We start from the raw sequence: 19,095 nt of genomic DNA, 5'->3' as shown, positions 1-19,095 counted from the left end.
AGAAGGAAGCCGGCAACAATAGCACCATCACTTGATCCAGTTCTGCCCCTTTTTTACGTGCAACACGCACAAAAAGGGGTGAGGCGTCAATTGCACAATTGCAGCCGCCATCTTGACACTTTTGACCCCCCTCCCCTGCCCGTACAGCCCATTGGATGACCTGAGGCGGTGATCTTTTTCTTCATTTACCTTCTGTTCTGAAAACAAACCAGATCCAGATATTTTCTCTTGCCGTCTCTTCCGAACCCTGCTTTGAAAAAAGTCTAAATATAAAATATTGGGAAACTCTGATTTAACTAGCTTAGGAGACCTTGGAGAGTTCTGAGTGTCACAACAACCCCCTTAAGGGGCTAGCTAAGGGAGACGCACAGCCTTGACAAAGCACAGATTTTCTGTGCAAAAACAGTCAACCTCCAGATCCCGCGTCTCCCATGGGGCTTCCAATTCCTTTTTCTCAGAGATCTGGAGGAACTGCTGCTGATTTGATAATGTCCTACGGGGCACAATTTGATATAAAAAAGCTTAAAATAACTGTCATGGCACTGTAAAGGCAGCGGGCCCTACCCATTACCCATGGACCAAGTGCAGCCTTTGGAAATCAACAGGCCATGCCCTGCGAATTCTGTGCCCTGGGCAAGGCGACAGGAGCCATGATATCTAGCAGTTGCTGGAGAGATGCTAGTCTGTTTTAAGCGGGGTGCGGGTGGGGGGAGATGTTGTGAAATAAAAAATGTGTATTTTTTAAAAATATAAGGTGAATGGCCTGTGCCCCAGTACTGAATGTCCGGAGCAGAACCCTGTGGATTTATCTTCTAGGCCTGTGTTTCTCGACCTTGCAAATTGAAGACGTGTGGACTTCAATCCCAGAATTCCCCAGCCAGCTTCTAGACCAGCGTTTCCCAGCCTTGGCAACTTGAAGATGTGTGGCCTTCATTCCCTATGCTGGCTGGCGAATTCTGGGAATTGAAGTCCACACATCTCCAGCTGCCAAGGTTGAGAAACGCTGGTCTGGACCCATAAAGGCGTATCTTGGCCCCATGGTTTCTCACAAATGTCATCCCCCAATGAGGATTTGGACGTGCGAATGAGTCATAACCCCATCATCCAAACTTTCACAGCCTTTCCAAAACTCCCTGGTGGAATCGAATCCCCCCTTTGGCTCCACGTTATCCAATGTCCAAGAGATGGAAACGCGATCGTGAAAGGGGTCTCGGTCTACGCCTTATAATGGCATCTGAATAAGTGCCTCCGATAACAACAAGCCAAACCAACTCCGATGACGATCAGCGAGAAAACCAGGAGGGTGGCCAGCAAAATCAAAATGCTCGTTTTCTTGAGATCTTCCCTCTCGCAGTCCTCCGGCCTGATGTGGCTCACGTGCACTTCTTCTTCCTCATAGCCAAAACTCCTGGTGTACTGACACTTGACCAGGTCTAAATTAGGGATCTCCACCACGGCGTTAAGGATCATATGAGAGAGCCAGATGTTCCCACAACAGCTGAGCGGGTTCCCCACCAGGTACAGATTCCGTAGGTTTTTTTCCAGGGCTGGGATCTGGCTATTTTTCAGGCTGTTGAAGCTGTTATTTTGCAGATCTAAGACTTCAAGAACACAGCAGTCCTCTGACCAGGCGGGCAACCAGCTAAGCCGATTGTCTGATAGGTTGAGATATCTGAGGTGAGGGAAAAGAGGAAAGTCCACATTCAGAGTAGTCAGGCCATTTCCATGTAAATCCAAATATTCCAGCGAGAATTCCAAGCCGGCCAATGATTTGGCTTCTATCTGAAGTCCCCAGTTCATGGAGACATCCAGTACCTTGAGCTTAGTTCCAAAGAAGCCATACATTGGTAGGTTCTTCAAACGATTGGCAGAAAGATACAAATATTGAAGTTCAGGAAGTTGCACAAATGAGATACAGCCATGGGGGTCCTTGGATGAAAAGCGTTGTCTTCTTAGGCCCGAATTCAAGTCACATAGGCTGAGCCTGTTGTTCCTGAGATTAAGCCACTGGAGATGTGGGAGGCCCTGAAAGATATCTGAGGGTAGCTCCTGAAGATGGTTGTCCTGAAGGTGGAACTCCTGTAGGACGCCCAGGGTGTCGGTGTCCAATTGAAGGTTCTCCAAAGAGTTGCAACTGATGTCCAGGATAGACAGCGAGGCCAGCTCGCTGCTTGCCACAAAAGTCTGCAGGCAATTTTTGCTTAAATTAAGGAACTGAAGGGTAAACATGGATGTAAAGAACTTGCTTGGGATGGACTGGATCTCATTGTAACTCAGGTCCAAGGATAACAGGGCAGGCAAGTATGGAGAAGGTGAATTGGTCTTTTGATCCTGGCCCAAGTGATCCTGAGGCCGATCCTGCCACTGATATTCCACATCGCTAGGCAATCCCACCATAACAAATTGCATTATGTTTCTGGTTAGGTTCAAATAAGCCAGCTTATTTACTTGCGGAAGAACTGGGAACCGAAGGAGCTTGTTCTCACTCAGGTCAAGCCAGATCAAGTTGAATTCTTCCTGTGATCTGGTGGAATGGAAGGACTCAATGCTGTTCCGGCTGAGATCAAGGACTTCCAACTGCTTGAGGTTGAACTCAGTGATGCAAGTGAGCGAGTTCATGGAAAGATTCAGTTTGGAGAGGTGCAACAGGCTCTCGAAGGCCCCTTCTTCTATCTCCATAACCATATTGTTGTGCAGGTTGACTTCAACCAGCTCTGGAGACCCCTGAAATATACTTTGTGAAATGTGTGTAATGCTGTTCTCTGCCAAAGAAAGGTACTGCAGCGTGGGCGCACGGTGAAGAAAATGTTCTGCCATCCCATTGTAGAGACTGTTGCGAGATAAATCTAGCGTCCTGACCTGGGGTAGTAATCCGATCCACAGATCTTCCTGAGCCAACAGGTAGAGCTGGTTGTTGGCCAAATCGACGTCCTGCAAGTTCTTCATCTCTGCGAAGATCCCAGGTGTGACAAAACCAATAAGGTTGGAACTTAAGTTTAAATGTTGGAGGGAAGTGTAAAAGGCCAGGGGCCTCTCGGTGACATTTTGAATCTTATTTCCAGAGATGTCAATTTTATACACATCTGGATGAAGCTCTGCAGGGACTTGGTGAAGCTCCATGCTCTGACAAAATGCCTCCAAGTTTCTCTGTAAGAAAGAAAGGACAGAGGGGGCTATAAATCGTGATGATGTTCACCCTGGAGAATAACACTCATACACCAATTCTGTATAGACGTTTTTCCAGCAGGGGCTGAACTCAGGGTGTGTTGTGTGCAAAATGTGTGTCCTACTAATTGATCTCTCCGTATTAATAACAAATATCATGGCTTCCCCACTAGACCCCTCCTAAGTTTATTGGAGCTGCAAATCTAGGCATTTCCAGAAGAATGAAGGCTATTATGTCCACGGGTTGCATTCTCACATGTTTAACCTGGTTACCAAATTAAATCATTTTCTAGGTTCACACTGAATTATAAACTAACTAAATGGGCTGAATTGGCGCAATATGTTTAGCCCTCAAAGGAATATTCAAGATAACATCTTGTCCCACTGAGCATTTTGGGGAACCCGCACAGCCATTTATTTATTTTTACTGGGAATTCTAAGTTGCTTTGATCAGTTGGTCCTAAGTGGATTACAAAACCATTCAGACTAACAACAGCAGCAACGAAGTATAGATAATTAACACTGCAATAACCAGAGACAAACAGGTCAATGAGAAAGAATGAGAAAAAACAGGAAAATATAAAGACCTTCAGCTAGAGACTGAATGAATCGGAAAAAGAAAGCCGCAGTGGTGTCGAGAGTGGTTGGCTCACTTGGTGCCACCCCAAAAGATCTGGAAACACCCATGCACCCCAGAGGATTTGGCAGGATCTCAACTGATCAGCCACAAAAAATGGCATTACTTCGAAGAGCACATGAATTACAGCAACATCTTTATCTTAAATCCTTGGGAAGCATCTGCTAGTCAAAAGGGCCAAATCCAGTCACAACTATCTGATAGATTCTGTAAATAACAACAATAACAATAACAACAGCATTATTTAATATTAGGAATCTAGTAAAGACCTGGAGGTTTTGGAAAACATTTGGGGATGTAAAAATTGAAGAGAATAAGTATTATCTAGGATGAGTGAAGGTCAGTGCTAATGGGGTTGTTAAGGTAACGATAAGAATAATGTTGCAACAATCGTATTAGCACCATTTATCACTCTTTTTAAAATTCTATTTATTTCATTAGTTTATGCACATACAGTGAACTTTAATCTTAAAGGAAAAAAAATAACAGCAGCAGCAAAAAACTAAAAATTCAAACTAAGTTCCTCAAACCACCAGGTTTTTACTAGATTCCTAAAAATCCAGTAAAAAAAGGGAAGGCACCACTCTCATGGGGAGGGGGGGTGTTGGTTATTCCACAGGAGCCCCAACAGAGGGGGCCTGGCCCTCAAGTTCCTTCCAGCATCACTTCACAATACATTTGCCCTGTATTCTCTGCCTCCATGTCTTATGGTCCCACAGAAATAATGAGTATAATAGAATGCACAGCATGGGAGACTTTAAGAGAAGACTCCTGCAGATCATTAACCCCTTCAGACAAGTTGCTGAAGTGCAGCTGTGCTTGCATCCCGCACTTAACCAGGTTAGTGAAAACCCCTCAGCCGTGGGCATCCTTGGCAAACCAAGATGATGTCCAAATGAAGCTCATGGACGGTGACGTCCTAGTGCAAATCTATGCTGACCTCCTTGGGTCCTGCTGTCGAACACAAGCAAGTCACCCATTTTGTCCCATGACGTTGTGATACTCATTTTGTCCCTCGCCCCCTCCAGACACTGAGCGAGAGGGGTACGTTGGTATGAAAGAGTTGACAAGGCCACTACTGAGTTAGCTTTCATAAATAATGTTATTCCTATTTCTTCATGACCAGAATTTCCTCCTCCCCTTTCTTTCCCTTGCTGTTGCGTCTATTATTAGACTCTTTAACTAGCCCCCCACCCATAACATCTTCCAAATGTAGACTGAGCAGCTATTTCCTTTCTGGCACTGGGTCTCTCCTCCTACCCAGACTCTCCTTCTGAACTTCTTCTAACTTTGTCCAGACTTTTGTTCCATTTTGCATTTCTTCTTGGAGACAGACAGAGCTCCTCGATGGAGTGACTACAGTCTATTAAGGGGATTCCCAGGGGGGATAAGAAAGAATGTAAAAAGAAAACAGGATGTCTTGTGTTCACATGGATTACAGTTCTGCGGGAACAATCCCACTTAGGCTACGTCATTCCCTAGATTTTTATTTTTATTTTTAAACTGAGGCACATCGGTGGTAGCATATTCTAACTTTCCAGGGAAGAGAGAGCATAACTCTCATGGAAATGGTTGGCCATGCACAGGTTGGTAGAGAAGGCACAATCACCAAAGGAGATGCGATGTTCAAATGGTGAACTAGTTTCCCCAGTTGGGGTGACTTTCAGAGCCCCAAGCAGCATAGCTCAGAAGTTCAATTCAATTTTATTTGCAGCCACAAGGCTGAGCGAAGGAAGATCGATGCTTTGGAAGTGTGGTGTTGGAGGAAAATCCTGAGAGTGCCTTGGACTGCAAGAAGATCAAACCAGTCCATCCTCCAGGAAATAAAGCCAGACTGCTCACTTGAGGGAATGATATTAAAGGCAAAACTGAAATACTTTGGCCACATAATGAGAAGACAGGACACCCTGGAGAAGATGCTGATGCTGGGGAGAGTGGAGGGCAAAAGGAAGAGGGGCCGACCAAGGGCAAGGTGGATGGATGATATTCTAGAGGTGACGGACTCGTCCCTGGGGGAGCTGGGGGTGTCAACGACCGACAGGAAGCTCTGGCGTGGGCTGGTCCATGAAGACACGAAGGGTCGGAAGCGACTGAACGAATAAACAACAACACAAGGACCCAAAGCAGCTTACCAATATAAACTAAACTTGACATCAGATAAAACAGTTTAACCAATAAGGTATTTAGTAAATATTACATAATAGACTTAAAACCCCAACTCATTCATTTGTTACTAAAAGCCTTTTTTTTATAGCCACAGTTAAGAATCTGGCTGTTGCCACTAATCTTAGGGTTTTCATCTGCAAGTAAAATTGAAGACCTTTGATTACAGTGGCAACAGCCAGATTTTTAACTCTGGCTATAAAAACAAGGCTTTTAGCTTGGAAGTTAGAGCTGAGCCCTGATGGCTCTGCATTTGAACCGGACGATGGAGACATTTGCTTGGCCTCCATTTTTGAGCCAAATGGCTTCCCTCTAATCTTCCCTCTTCCCTCTAATCTAATTCACACGTTGGGAGGCAAATATCTCCAAATTTCATGACACAGTTCGAAGGATACAGTTACAGCGACCGCATTGTCTTGGCAAAAATAAAGGACGACCCTGGAAAAAGGGGGCAAATCTGAAAGAGGTTCCTAAGGATTTTTTTCAAAAAATATCTATTTATTTATTTATTGAACTTCTCGACCGCCCAACTTGTACACAACAACTCTGGGCAATTTACAAATAATAAAAATAACATATCACTAAAAAAAGTACAATGTACATATAAATATATATAAATATAAAAATACAAACACAAATATAAATATAAATATAAAATATAAATACAAGATGGCAAATCAAGATCTAACTGTTGACACCATCACTGTTCCAACCACCTCCATGCGTGGGTATCCCCCCTCCCACCCCTAGCCAGGTTTTAACTCCCCTTCCTGAAGGCTGGGAGAGTGGGGGCCTGTCTTACCTCCGGGGGGGTGTAATTTATTCCAAAGGGTGGGCATGATGGCAGAGAAGGCCCTCCTCCTGGACCCTGCCCATCAGCAATCCCTCCCTAATTGTTTATGTGGACAGCTTTGCTTGACAAAGGAAAATTCAAGAACAAAACAAAGAAAAACTTCACAATAATGCATATTCTAATAAAAAATATCTAAAATCAAACAGTAGAAGTAAATTTATTTTGAAAAGACCATTCAGATTCCATCTTTTTCATATGAATGGGGGCGGCTGTGCATCAAGTGGCACCCTTTGTATGGTAAAAGTGAAATCACCAAAATAAAGGACAAAATCTAAAGGACAGCTTTGTGAAATAAAGGACTGTCCTTTATAATAAAGGGCGTATTGTCGCTGTAGATATAGCAAAGTTGTTTTCCAAAAATATGGGTGTGCTTGTTTAATTAGCAGGCTAAGGGGGTGACGTCATGAGTAACATGACATCATCAAGCCATTTGCATGAGGTGGCACCATGCAAATGGGTGCCATGACAACATGGCGCGCAGAATGTCATAGAGCCTTCGTATGAACAGCGATGGCTGCAGCAATGCATGCGTTGTTTAGACTAGCATTTATGTGAACAAGGAGCAAGATGAACCACCGAGCCCTGCTTTGGGAATTCAGAGCCTACGAGTGCCTTTATATTTTGCTACTAACGTGAGTACACCAGGGTCTACTTCAGCATAAAGGTGTTTTCCTCATGCACAAGAGGTTTCTGCAGTGGTACCGTGAGTGCCTCTAAGGGTGTCCATCTCCAGGTGTCAGCTGATTGGTTAAGCTCCTTGATTGGTTAAGTCAATGTTTCTCAAACTGGGCCACTTGAAGATGGGTGGACTTCAACTTCCAGAATTCCTCAGCCAGCTTGGCTGGCTGGGGAACTCTGGGAGTTGAAGTCCACCCGTCTTCAAATGGCCCAGTTTGAGAAACACTGGATTAGATGAAGGCCGTGGCAGCAGAAAAACAGTTTTGTAGGAGGGCAAAGGGCAAAGCAAAGGAAGGCCCTTTTGGTTATCCAGAGTGGAAGCATCCACAGAACACACACAATTGGTGAGGGGAGCACATTGAGCTAACACAATCCCTCCAATCAGAAGTGGAATGGGAAGGAAGTAGTTTTAACCCCAAACAGTCACGGATTTCTTTTGGATTCTACAGTGTGAATAGTTTCAAAAGGGACTGAAAATAATAATTTTGCAATTGCTGTACAAGTAGTCCTCATTTAGTGACCAGGCAACTTGGTCGTTAAGTGAAGCCATCACTGGGTGGGAAATCACATGACCACAAATATACTTTCCTTTCCCCAACTCCTCTGCCCTTTGGAATGCTCATCCCAGCACTGGGATAATTAGCAAGAAGGGAATTAATGTTTGTATTTATATTCATTGGAGAGGAAGGGATGTATATTCCTCATTATGTGCCGGCTTCCTCTCTGGTAATCCCTTCCGCTCCAAGCTCTCCACTCTGTGAGTGCGGGGGGAGGAAAAAAAATGGGCCAGGCACAGGACATGTGTACTGACTGCCTGTAATGGTGAACATGTGACTGAGAGATACTGCGAAGGTCATAAATGCACACCTTGGTCACAAAGTTATTTTTTTCAGACTGTCGTAACTGTGAATGGTCTCTGCATGAGGCAGTTGGTAAGCAAAGTCTACCTGTATATATGTCAACAATGTAGAATTGTTGGGAGTCAGGCAGTATACTGATGATGATGTTGATGTTGATGTTGATGGTGCTGGTGGTGTTGATGGTGTTGATGGTGTTGATGATGATGATGATGTTGTTGATGTTGTTGATGTTGAAACTCCAGGTGGAATACAGAAGTTAGAATTCATGGTTCAAAGACACCAGATCTGGATGGCTGCACATTTAAATAGAATGGTCGACAATTTTGACCCTCACCCAGTCAGTTGCGTTGTGGGAACTCTATAACAAGTCAAAAGTGGGCACTTTCTTCCTTGCCCAGTCATTCCTCCAGGAAAAAGAGATGGATACATAGAGTGGCTGAAAAAGCTTGCCTCTCTCCTGCAGAACTCCCTCTCAAGACCTGACAGCCCAGAACACACTTCCCAAAAATTGTTTGGCTACCCTATCCAAATGACGGTGTACTGTGCAAAACCTCATAGGATACCACCAGACAATTGCTAGAGAAAGGCAGAGAGGGAGTCACCCATTCCTCAGATGGCATCTCTGGACCTAACTAGTGTGATCATATGCTCCAAGGAACTTTGACCAGGAAATGGCCAACCAAGAACCATCTAATCCAAGGTGCCCTCAAATCTGGTGACATCTCAGCACTGGGAGATGTTAGCGACAGCTTTTGAGGTCCCAAAGAGCAAGACTGCTGTGGGTTTAATCTCATTTGTCAGATGTCTTGCTTTCAGAGTGTAATCCAAGTGTCTTGGCCAAAGTACCCATTCACACAAAGAAACTGACCTAGGCCCTTCAAGTTGCTGGGGAAATCTCTGGTGGGAGTGAAAGGTGGTATTTCAGATCCCGTCAACCACCGTCTTATTTCCCGACTTCAGGAGCACATTTTAGGCCTCAGGTTGAGGAGGTGGGAATGCAATAGCCATGTGAATCTTTCACTCTGTGACACATGCAGTAGTTCTTCAGAAGGCCAGCTATTAAGGAAAACCCACCCCAGAACATCTGCTCAGGAGACAACCAGTCAAGAGCAGGCAAGGCTGGGTGGAGTTCTTCCAAAGAAACTTGGCTGTGTTGTTGCATCTGTGAGTAATGCAAAATGAGTGTGCACCTCTTGGTGAGCGTGTCACTGACACACCAGACAAAAAATGTATATATCTCCCTCCAACAGCCGACCCTTAAGAGTCTTGGCTTCCGGACTCTGAAGACAGCTCATGATGATCTCAGTTGCTTTCCCACAATTAGGAAGAAACAGTGTTAAAATGGAGGTTCCCCATAGAAATAACTGTGGATATGGATTTTTTTAAGACCTCGAAAGGCCTGGAGCCAGAATGTTCTTTTGAACACTGTCCTCACCCTTCCTCACATTTGTCTGGCTGGATTTGACGCCAAGGTAATTATTTCTCCATTTTTTCTTTCCTACTGAAGCCAATTGCACAGCAATCAGAGCTGGATGGAGGACCCTGAAATAAAGATAACGAGGGATCTGCAAAACTCACCATGAACTATTACTTTTTCCAGAAGAAATGACCAAAATCCAGCCTGAATGTCTGGATCAGCATTTCTGGAAGAAAAGTCAAATGTTTTGGTGATGCCCAGAACACTTTTTTCCCTAGATCAGTGGGTTTTGCACACAATTAGAAATAACACTGGATGTTATATTTTTACTGATGGGTTTTACTGCCTGGAATGAATGAGAGCATTCTATTGATCTCTTCAAACACAAAATTATACTTCGGATATGGCCCCTGCAAGTATGAAGCGCAAGGTAACTGCCACCATAATCTTTTAGAAAGGTTCTTGAATTGTTCCTGAAGTGAGATAATTATTTACGCTTCCATTGTCTTGAGTTTAGAGCAGGGTTTCTCAACCAGGGTTCCGTGGCACTGGGGGGGTCCCACGAGAGGTCCCTAGGGGTTTCCTGGGAGATCACAATTTATTTAAAAAATTATTTCAAATTCTGGCAACTTCACATTAAAGAAATAAGTTCCTTTCTTTATTTTTAGTTTAGGAACACTGTTCATGCAGATAGACAGGCCTGCACATGAAACGAACAGAATAATTTTGTAACTTCTGGCCTATATTTGAGCCTAAATGGGCAGGGGTTCCCCGAGGCCTGAGAAATATTTCAAGGGTTCCTCCAGGGTCAAAAAGTTGAGAAAGGCTGGTTTAGATTGATGCAAAGCCCTCTACTAGGGGTTGCCCCTGAAGACTACCCATACAATCCAGTTGGTACCGAATGCAGCATGGAGAACTGCTTCGGTGGGATCACACCTATATTGTAGACATTGCACCAGCTACCGATATGTTTTGTGGGTCCAATTTTTGACCTATAAAGGCCTATATGGCCAAACTCTAGGTTTCACACAGGACCACCTGAGCACCTCAGCAACCTTAAGAAGCGTGCACTTCAACTGCCAGAATTCCTTACACTAAGCACGTTTTGCCAAGGATCACTACATCTGCTCATTGCAGAATCAAGAACAGGCTTCTCCAGCCTCATGACCTCCAGATGTTAGACCACATCTCCCTTCTTCCCATGCTGGTTGGCAAGGGGATTGGAAACGCTGTCCAACCCATCTGGACAGGATAAGTCTGAAAGAACTGACTGAGTGGGTTGCGTCATTGCAGTGATGTTGGATGGTGAAGCTGATCTGTTTGCTGTAGATAGGAAAGGCTGTTGCTTCTGGATTCTGAAAGCTGAAACTGCACGAAAGCTGGAGGCTTTAATCCAAACATTGCGTCAGCTCTAATTCCAAAGACAGCCTTCAATCACCCTTCGGCTGGAGTTTGCACAACACACTTAACCAGTTCAGTTAAAGCTAGGGTGCCCATACGTCCCGTTTATGGTCCCCTTTTTTTAACCTTTCCAGACCATCCCGTCGTTTTAATATAAATGTCCATTTTGTCCCGTTCTCTTAAAAACCTTACTTAAAAATGGGAAAGTTCCCGCAAACCTCTCAGAAGGCAGTCTGACTTTGAGGGGAAGGAGGGGGAGCTCAGCAGAAATGGTGGGGAAAAAGCCACAGAACTCAACCTGGCGGGAAACCTAAAAAGGAAAAAACAGGATCGGCTGATAGGCGGTGATCAAAGGGCGAGCCGATCGGCTCCTGCCTTGAAACGGGAAGAAAAGAACGTAAAAGCACAGCCAGAGGAGGAATGGCTTGTCGGGGACAGCCGTTCACTAGACTCTCCAGCCCAGCCTTGCCTCTCGCAAACGAAGGAATCCGAAGATTCCCAGCCCGAGAAAACCGGAGAAATTCCTTCCTGCCGATCCAACTCGTTGCCCAGCCCCGCCCTGTTTGGCCATCCCAATGTCCCGTTTTTAACCCTGTCCCATTTTGGCATCCCAATGTCCCGTTTTTGTCTCAAGGAAATATGGTCAGCCTAGTTAAAACCCTTCTAGCTGCATTCATACCACATGCTAAACTGGGTTAGTCTTAGCCTCCATTGCTTGTTTTATGGTGCAGGTGTTGGAAAACCCAGCCATTTGGATAGCTTATGATTCAGTGTAGGGTATGAATCCAGACAATGGATTAATTCACTGGCCACATTAAACGTGCTGTGTGAATGCAGCCATTTTTTCCAGTAATCTTATTCGTAACATATTTGAAGACAGGCTCTATATTGCTGAGCAGATCTTAATGTCATTTTTGACCTTTTTTTTGCAGCCCACTCAACAGACAAACATCAGTGGAAACCCTGATATTTTGAGGTGGGAGACATAAGAAAGTGACTTTTAAAGATCGCTTAAAACATGTTTTAAAAACTGCAACCTGCTGAATGGAAATTCTAGCATTTCTGCCAGCTCATTTTCCTCATCAGCTCAACGGTAACCTTCACAATTTATCCAAAATATTACACGCAAATATTAATTTTTAAAAAGAAGAAAAAAGCCAGTAGTACCAAGAAAAAGAGATGAAGAAAGTGAAAAATTTGGACAGCAAAAGCTAATATTATTTCAGGAGCACTTGCAGGGAGGTCAAAAAAGTCAAGATGGTGGCCGCCAGTGTGCAATGGAAGTTCCGCCCATTTTTTACAGCATGTAAAACGGGGCTGAGATTCCGTTGTGCAGTTGCAGCCACCATCTTGACTTTTTTGACCTCCCCCAGATGCCCCTGTAATATATTATGCTAGATTAATTCAATCATTCTGGGAATGTCACAAAGCTCAGGAATATGTTGCTTTTCCTTATTTTTATGGCTTCCCCCCCTTACCATTTCGCAGGGTGACAATATCATGGGTCGATATGTTGAGATGCCACCATTTAGCACCACCAGGAAGAGTAAGAGGTGAAATTTCATGGCTCTGGAGAAAGGGAGAAAGGAGCAATGGTTAGAGGTCAAGCTATTCATGGGAAACGCTGGTATAAAAGTCAAGCCTGGGTGAACGTAAATAGCTGGCGCAAACGGTGGGAATCTTACCAGCCTTTGGCAGATTCAACATCCAGCTGCAGAAGCTGTTCTGGGCTCCAAATTCTTTGCCTAAGGGTGAAGCCAGATGTGGGCTGTTGAGAAGTTCAGTGTTTTGCTTGTGCTGTCATTTCCAGGGATTAGACAGAGATAGGGCAGGCCTCTAAATTCCATCTCAGCCACTTTTTAAAAAATAAAAAATCAGAGTTCCTGGCACTTGCTTTCTAGCACTGTCCATCTCTCTTTCTAGCGAGGATACCTTATTTCAGTCTTTCTCAACCTTAGCCACTTTAAGACCTCTGGACTTCACCTCCCAGAATTCCCCAGCCAGCTAGCTGGTTGGGGAATTCTGGAAGTTGAAGTGCAGAGATCTTGAAGCGACGAAGGTTGAGAAAGACTGCCTAATTTCCATTTCCTTTTAGCTTTTTAGAGGTTTGCCAACAACCTGTAGATGGAACTTATCATCTTGATTTCTGGAAGATGCCTAGGTGACTCTACATGGGGATGGTCTTAGCTGGGGATTATGAGAGGGGGACACCTCCACATTTGGAGGTCACCAGCTTGAGGAACACGAGACTGGTGTTTCTCAACCTCCAGCACTTTAAGATGTGTGCCCAAGGTTGAGAACCACTGAGCTAGATGACATTGTCAGCTGACTCAGATTCTTGTCTGAAAATTAACACAAAGACCTAATCTTCAGTTTGAACAGCTGGTATCTCAGCTGTATAACTGTTTAATTGATTGATTGATTGATTGATTGATTGTCATATTTCTCCCCACCCAACTCGTACGACAATTCTTTTTTATAGTGATAGGAAGGTTATAGTTCAATCTTTGCCTGCCAAGAGTTTTGGGTATTAAAGACTGTTTGTTCCTCTGATTTTTTTATTTCATAACTATGTGATAAGATTGGCCAAGTCCATCCCTTACAGACTTTTTGCTCAAGAAAGAAAATGATGTTGTGCGTTACGGTTTTGATGTTTAGAAAGACTAGGTCATAGAAAGAAGGGAATTAAGATGAAATCTTGGACAGAGAGGTTTGATTAGAATTGTGTGTATGTGTGTGTGTGTGTATAGGGGATGCTACAATGGTCATAAGTGTGAGGACCAATTGTAAGTTACTTTTTTAGCACCATTGTAACTTCGAATGGTCATTAAACGAATGGTTGTAATTTGAGAACTAAATGTGTCTGTGTGTCTGTGTGTGTATATATATAATATGTTTTTTGTTCTTTTATTTTCTTTTTCCTATCTTATTTTCTTCTTTACTTTTTCACATATACTTTACATTAATTTTTTTCTCTTTCTTTGAATGTATTTCTTATCATATATGTAAAACCTTTTTATAAAAACTATTAAAAAAAAAAAGATTGGCCAAGGCCAGGAATGCAGGTGGAAGGAAGGAAGGAAGGAAGGAAGGAAGGAAGGAAGGAAGGAAGGAAGGAAGGAAGGAAGGAAGACAGGAAGACAGGGAAAGAGGATAGTGAGAGGGAGGGAAAAAGGAAAGAGAGAAAGGGAAAGGGAAAAGGTTAGGAAAGAGAAAGAGAAAGAGAAGGAAGATGAGAGAGAGAGATAAGAAAGAAAGAAAGAAAGAAAGAAAGAAAGAAAAAGAAAGAAAGAAAGAAAGAAAGAAAGAAAGAAAGAAAGAAAGAAAGAAAGAAAGAAAGAAAGAAAGAAAGGATCTGCTGACTATGCTATTGGAGCATAGTTGTCATCGTTGTAGATTTTATGGCACAACCAAGCCGAGATTAGCCCGGCTGTGTGTTTACTTTAGGCTTTCTGTGTCTGCTGGATACATTCCCAAAAGACTCTTCAAAGGACTGAAAGAGCAAAAGGCAAGAAAGCTCAAAGGCCTGGGGAGGAGGACTGCTCTTAAATCATTCGGTGTAAAGATTGGCAGGAGACGAGGGCTTTTTCAAAGCTGGGGCTGGCCCAGTGGCTCGTGCGGTCCTGCTGGGAAACCCCAAGCACGAGCAATAATAGATCGGCCTGGCCATAAACAGCCGTGGTGAATCTCAAACACTTTTTGAAAAAATCAAGGAAAAGCTTATCGGTTTGCGTCTCTGGGTGGATCCAAGATATTTACCATCTGCAAAATGCCTCCCCATCCCCCCCACCCAAAAGCCAATAAAAACAAAACAAGGCCATTAATTACTCCTCAAAGTAGCAATTGAACCCCTTTCTCTGGCTGCCATTAAAGACAACATTCACGGCACGTCCAAGAAGACTTTCCCTAATTAAGCCAAGCATCAATTAAGCACAGAATCCAGCCAATGACATAACAGGGGCAAGCAGAACCAATGTTTGCAAGCTGCCCAGTCTGAAACCCTGAAGGAACCTTACAGGTGATCCTCATAAGATTTTCATACATGTGAAGCAATTGTAGGAAAGCCTCTGTTAAAAGTAGAATGGTATTGCCATTAAAAAAGTAGAATTGGTATTGCCATTAAAACATCTAATGGGGGGCAAGGGAATTCTCCTGCAGAGTTTTGCTCCTAACATTCCTCATTCGATTTTAGGAAGGTGAACTTGCTTTTGAAACAGCTTTCAAAGCAGGAGTGAATCTCCTTGAAATTAGAGAATCTCCCAGAAATTCTCCTGGCTGGCACAGTGTGTTTATCTCACACGTAGTGACACGATGGCATAGGGTATGTGCAAATCTATTTTTCATGCACCACCCTCTCCCTTGTTCCTCAAGGGAGGTGAACAGGAGTAAACTGCTTCCAGATATTTTTTTTCCCCCAGAAGAGGTCCTAAGATCATTGTAAGGCGGTCTCTTGCCCTTGAAAAATAGAGAAAACATTTGCTTACCTGCAGAAATTAGAAATCAGCCCCCTTTTTCTTCCCATTGATTGGATGGAGAGTTTCAAAAGTCTGTTTGACCATCTAAATCAGTGTTTCTCAATTGTTGCGGTTGGGACTTAAGGGCAGGGAGCCAGGAAAAAGGAAACATATTTGGGCCGTTGGGACTTAAGGGCAGGGAGCCAGGAAAAAGGAAACATATTTGGGCCGTTCCATAGCACACAGGGAACGCTTAGCCAATGAACAATGAAAACCACCAAGGATTACCATATATGGCAAACTTTCTGTACTGATGAATATTAAGTGACCATGTGACCTATTGTCACGCGATTTGTAACTCAATAAAAGGGAGTCGTGGAGACCGTTAGAGAGGCTAGCTCGCAGCTCTCTCTTCGGGTTCTCTCTCTACTTCCCCCACCTCGAGAAACCATTTGTGTTTGTGTCATTCTTTGGGGGAAAAGAACCCGCCGGGTCAGTCAGACCTGGTGCATTCGTCCCAGTATTGTGGCGCTCACCTCTCATCCCGGACGGGACCCGCAGCCGGCGGCCACAACTGGTGACCCCGACGTGATTCTCAAGGTGTGACCTTTGGCAAAAGGTACACCTCCTTCACTCCTGTACTACGCACCTGGAATAGGCACGCGCATCGTGAGTATGGGCTCCTCACTTTCCCAAGTTCAACTCAGGCATAGGGATGAACTTCTCGTTTTAGTGAAGAAGGCAAATTGTTTGCAGAGAGTTAATGGCACAAATGTGTACCCGCTTTCAAAGCGAGAAATAACCTCTTTTCTGAATTATTTAGAAAGACGCTGCCCCGCATATCCAGCGGAGGGCACGTTCAAGCGCTCCACTTGGGAGCGTTTGGGAAAATGGATACATGAGCCCCCAAGGGCCCCGGCAAACATCATGTGTACGTGGCGTGCTCTAATGGCCGCCATTAATGTCTTGTATCCTTCTGACACTCCAACCCCTGAGGTAGAACAGAAAAAGGAAGAAAATAAAGATGAAGACTTGCTCTCCCCTGCCTCATTAGATAAAGAAGAATCGTCTCCTAAGACACCAAAGAAAGATTCGTTATATCCTGTCATCCCCGAACCCGTTCCCTCAGCACCACCGCCTTATAACACGGCCCCAAAGAATTCTCAACAGCCCGTATTAAACGCCTTTCAGACGGCATTAGCTGCCGGAAAGATCTCTTCTGATGATCTTTCTTGTTTTCCCATGATTATGCACATTCCCACTGGCGCTGCGGCTGCAACCCCCCATTATATACCGATAGAGTGGGAATTATTGAAAGAACTTAAGATAGCAGCCACCAAGTATGGTGTGACCTCCCCATATACGCGCCAGTTGTTAGATACCATTTCGGCCCACCACAATATACTGTTTTCTGAATGGAGAGGCATTGCTCAAATGCTTCTTACCCCGGCCCAATTGGCGGCATGGCATAATGATTACTATCTTTCTGTTGCGGCTTCGCAGGCCGCTGGCCTCCCCCAAGGGGTCACTATGGATCATCTTTTATGTAAGGGTACTGTCCTTACCCCTCAACAAGAAACTACTGTGGGACAAGGAGGATATGCGATTATGCGCCAAGCCGCTTTAAATGCTTTTAAACGCATTCCCGACCCTACTAAGCCCACTCACTCCTTTACTTCAATTTTGCAAGGGCCCACTGAGCCTTATGCCACTTTTATCGATCGGTTAACTGAAGCCATTAATAGGCAGATCGATAATTCCCAGGCACAGACAGAACTATTGCTACGCCTGGCAGTGGCTAATGCAAATATTGATTGCCAAAAAATATTAAAACCTCTTCAGGCGGTAACTCAACAAAACATTGCCGAATACATCCGCGCCTGTCAAGAGGTGGGAACTGAGTCCTATAAAACTGCCGCACTGGCCTTTGCTCTCAATTCTACTGCTGTGGTTTCTTCTGCACCCCGCAATGGTAACTGTTTTAACTGCGGCAAGCCCGGCCATTTTAGATCTCAATGTCGAGCTCCGGGGGGGGGGCGCTCAAAAAGGAGGGTTTAAAAACCAAAAAGAAGATGTCACCCGAAAGCCAAAGACCGTTTGTCCTCGTTGTCGCAAGGGTTTTCATTGGGCAAGCCAGTGTCGATCCAATCCTCCCCCTCAATCACAGTCGGAAAACTAGAGGCGGGGCGTTCGGCCAGCCCCACACCAAAGGCTGACGCCTTGCTGTTGAAAAGGGAGACTACGCCTTTAAAACTAGGCAGCCCCCCTTCAGCCTCACCACAGACTATCTCTACATCCTTTCCGGTTTATTTGTCCCAATCTATTGTTTATGATGAGCCTGGTTCAGTTTTCTCAATTCCTCTGGTAGTTGAACTTCCAGAGCCTTTACAACCTTATCGCCCACTCCTTATCATCCCGAACGCCTCCCTTATATTAGAAGGAGTGGTGGCGACACCCTTCTTATATGATCATGTCTCTTTACACGATCTCTCCATTGTGTGCATTGGAGATCGTTGTTTTTCCATGTCTAAAGGGACAATAGTGGCTACCCTTATTTTGTTACCAGCCTTAGCTGAAATAATGGCTCTAAGCCAAACAGTTGACCAACACAAGCCGATGTTGACTGTTCAATTAAACGGTCGTCCTTTTTTAGGCTTGATTGACACTGGTGCAGACGTGTCGGTTATTCGCTTGGACGATTGGCCCACCGATTGGCCCCTTTCAAAATCTCCATCCGTGCACGGCGTGGGAGGCACCCAGGTGGCGCAAGTTAGTTCTCATTGGCTCCAGGCCTCAACGGCTGAATCATCTCGCCCTGCTCACATTCGCCCCGTTGTGCTCCCGCTTCCTTTTAATTTGTGGGGCCGAGACTTGTTGTCTCAATTTCATGCCTCTCTATATTTTCCATGATGACACAACACCAGTCCACGCCCCCATTGCTTCAATTGGCATTGAAGTCTCCCGTTCCCGTATGGATGGATCAATGGCCGCTCCCGTTGGAAAAACTAGGAGCCTTGTGGAAACTGGTAGACGACCAGTTGGCCCTGTCTCATCTTGAGCCTTCAACCAGCCCATACAATACACCGATCTTTGTTATACGGAAAAAATCTGGAAAATGGCGACTGCTTCAAGACCTTCGGGCAGTCAATGCCATTCTTCAACCAATGGGCGCGCTGCAGTGTGGACTCCCTAATCCTAATTTTATTCCGAGCAGCTATGACCTCATAATAATTGATTTGAAAGATTGTTTTTTCTCTATCCCCCTTTGCCCTCAAGACCGCCTTTTATTCGCATTTACGGTGCCCGAATTAAACAACTCTAGGCCAACCCGCCGATACCAGTGGAAGGTCCTTCCACAAGGAATGGTCAACAGTCCCACCATGTGCCAAACCTTTGTCGCACATGTGTTAGAGCCGTTTCGCACGAGTCATCCTACCTTTTTGATTTATCACTATATGGATGATATT

General features: G+C 44.5%; 1 protein-coding gene across 1 annotated transcript in view; it reads right to left on the bottom strand.

Moving 5' to 3' along the window:
* Positions 1–993: 993 nt before the first annotated feature.
* Positions 994–19,095, bottom strand: part of LRRC32 (leucine rich repeat containing 32) — a 30,917-nt gene continuing 12,815 nt past the window's right edge. Inside the window, exons 2-3 of the mRNA XM_063305958.1 lie at positions 12,653–12,741; positions 994–3,147 (exon numbers count right to left, since the gene is read on the bottom strand). Of these exons, the coding sequence (XP_063162028.1) occupies positions 1,216–3,147; positions 12,653–12,739 (2,019 nt within the window). The 5' untranslated portion in view covers positions 12,740–12,741 and the 3' untranslated portion in view covers positions 994–1,215. The remainder of the gene's footprint in view (positions 3,148–12,652; positions 12,742–19,095) is intronic.

The sequence above is a fragment of the Candoia aspera genome, chromosome 5, assembly GCF_035149785.1.
Source record: "Candoia aspera isolate rCanAsp1 chromosome 5, rCanAsp1.hap2, whole genome shotgun sequence".
NCBI lineage: Eukaryota > Metazoa > Chordata > Lepidosauria > Squamata > Boidae > Candoia > Candoia aspera.
The sequence above is the reverse complement of the archived record's forward strand: the minus strand, read 5'-3'. Positions and strand labels throughout refer to the sequence as shown.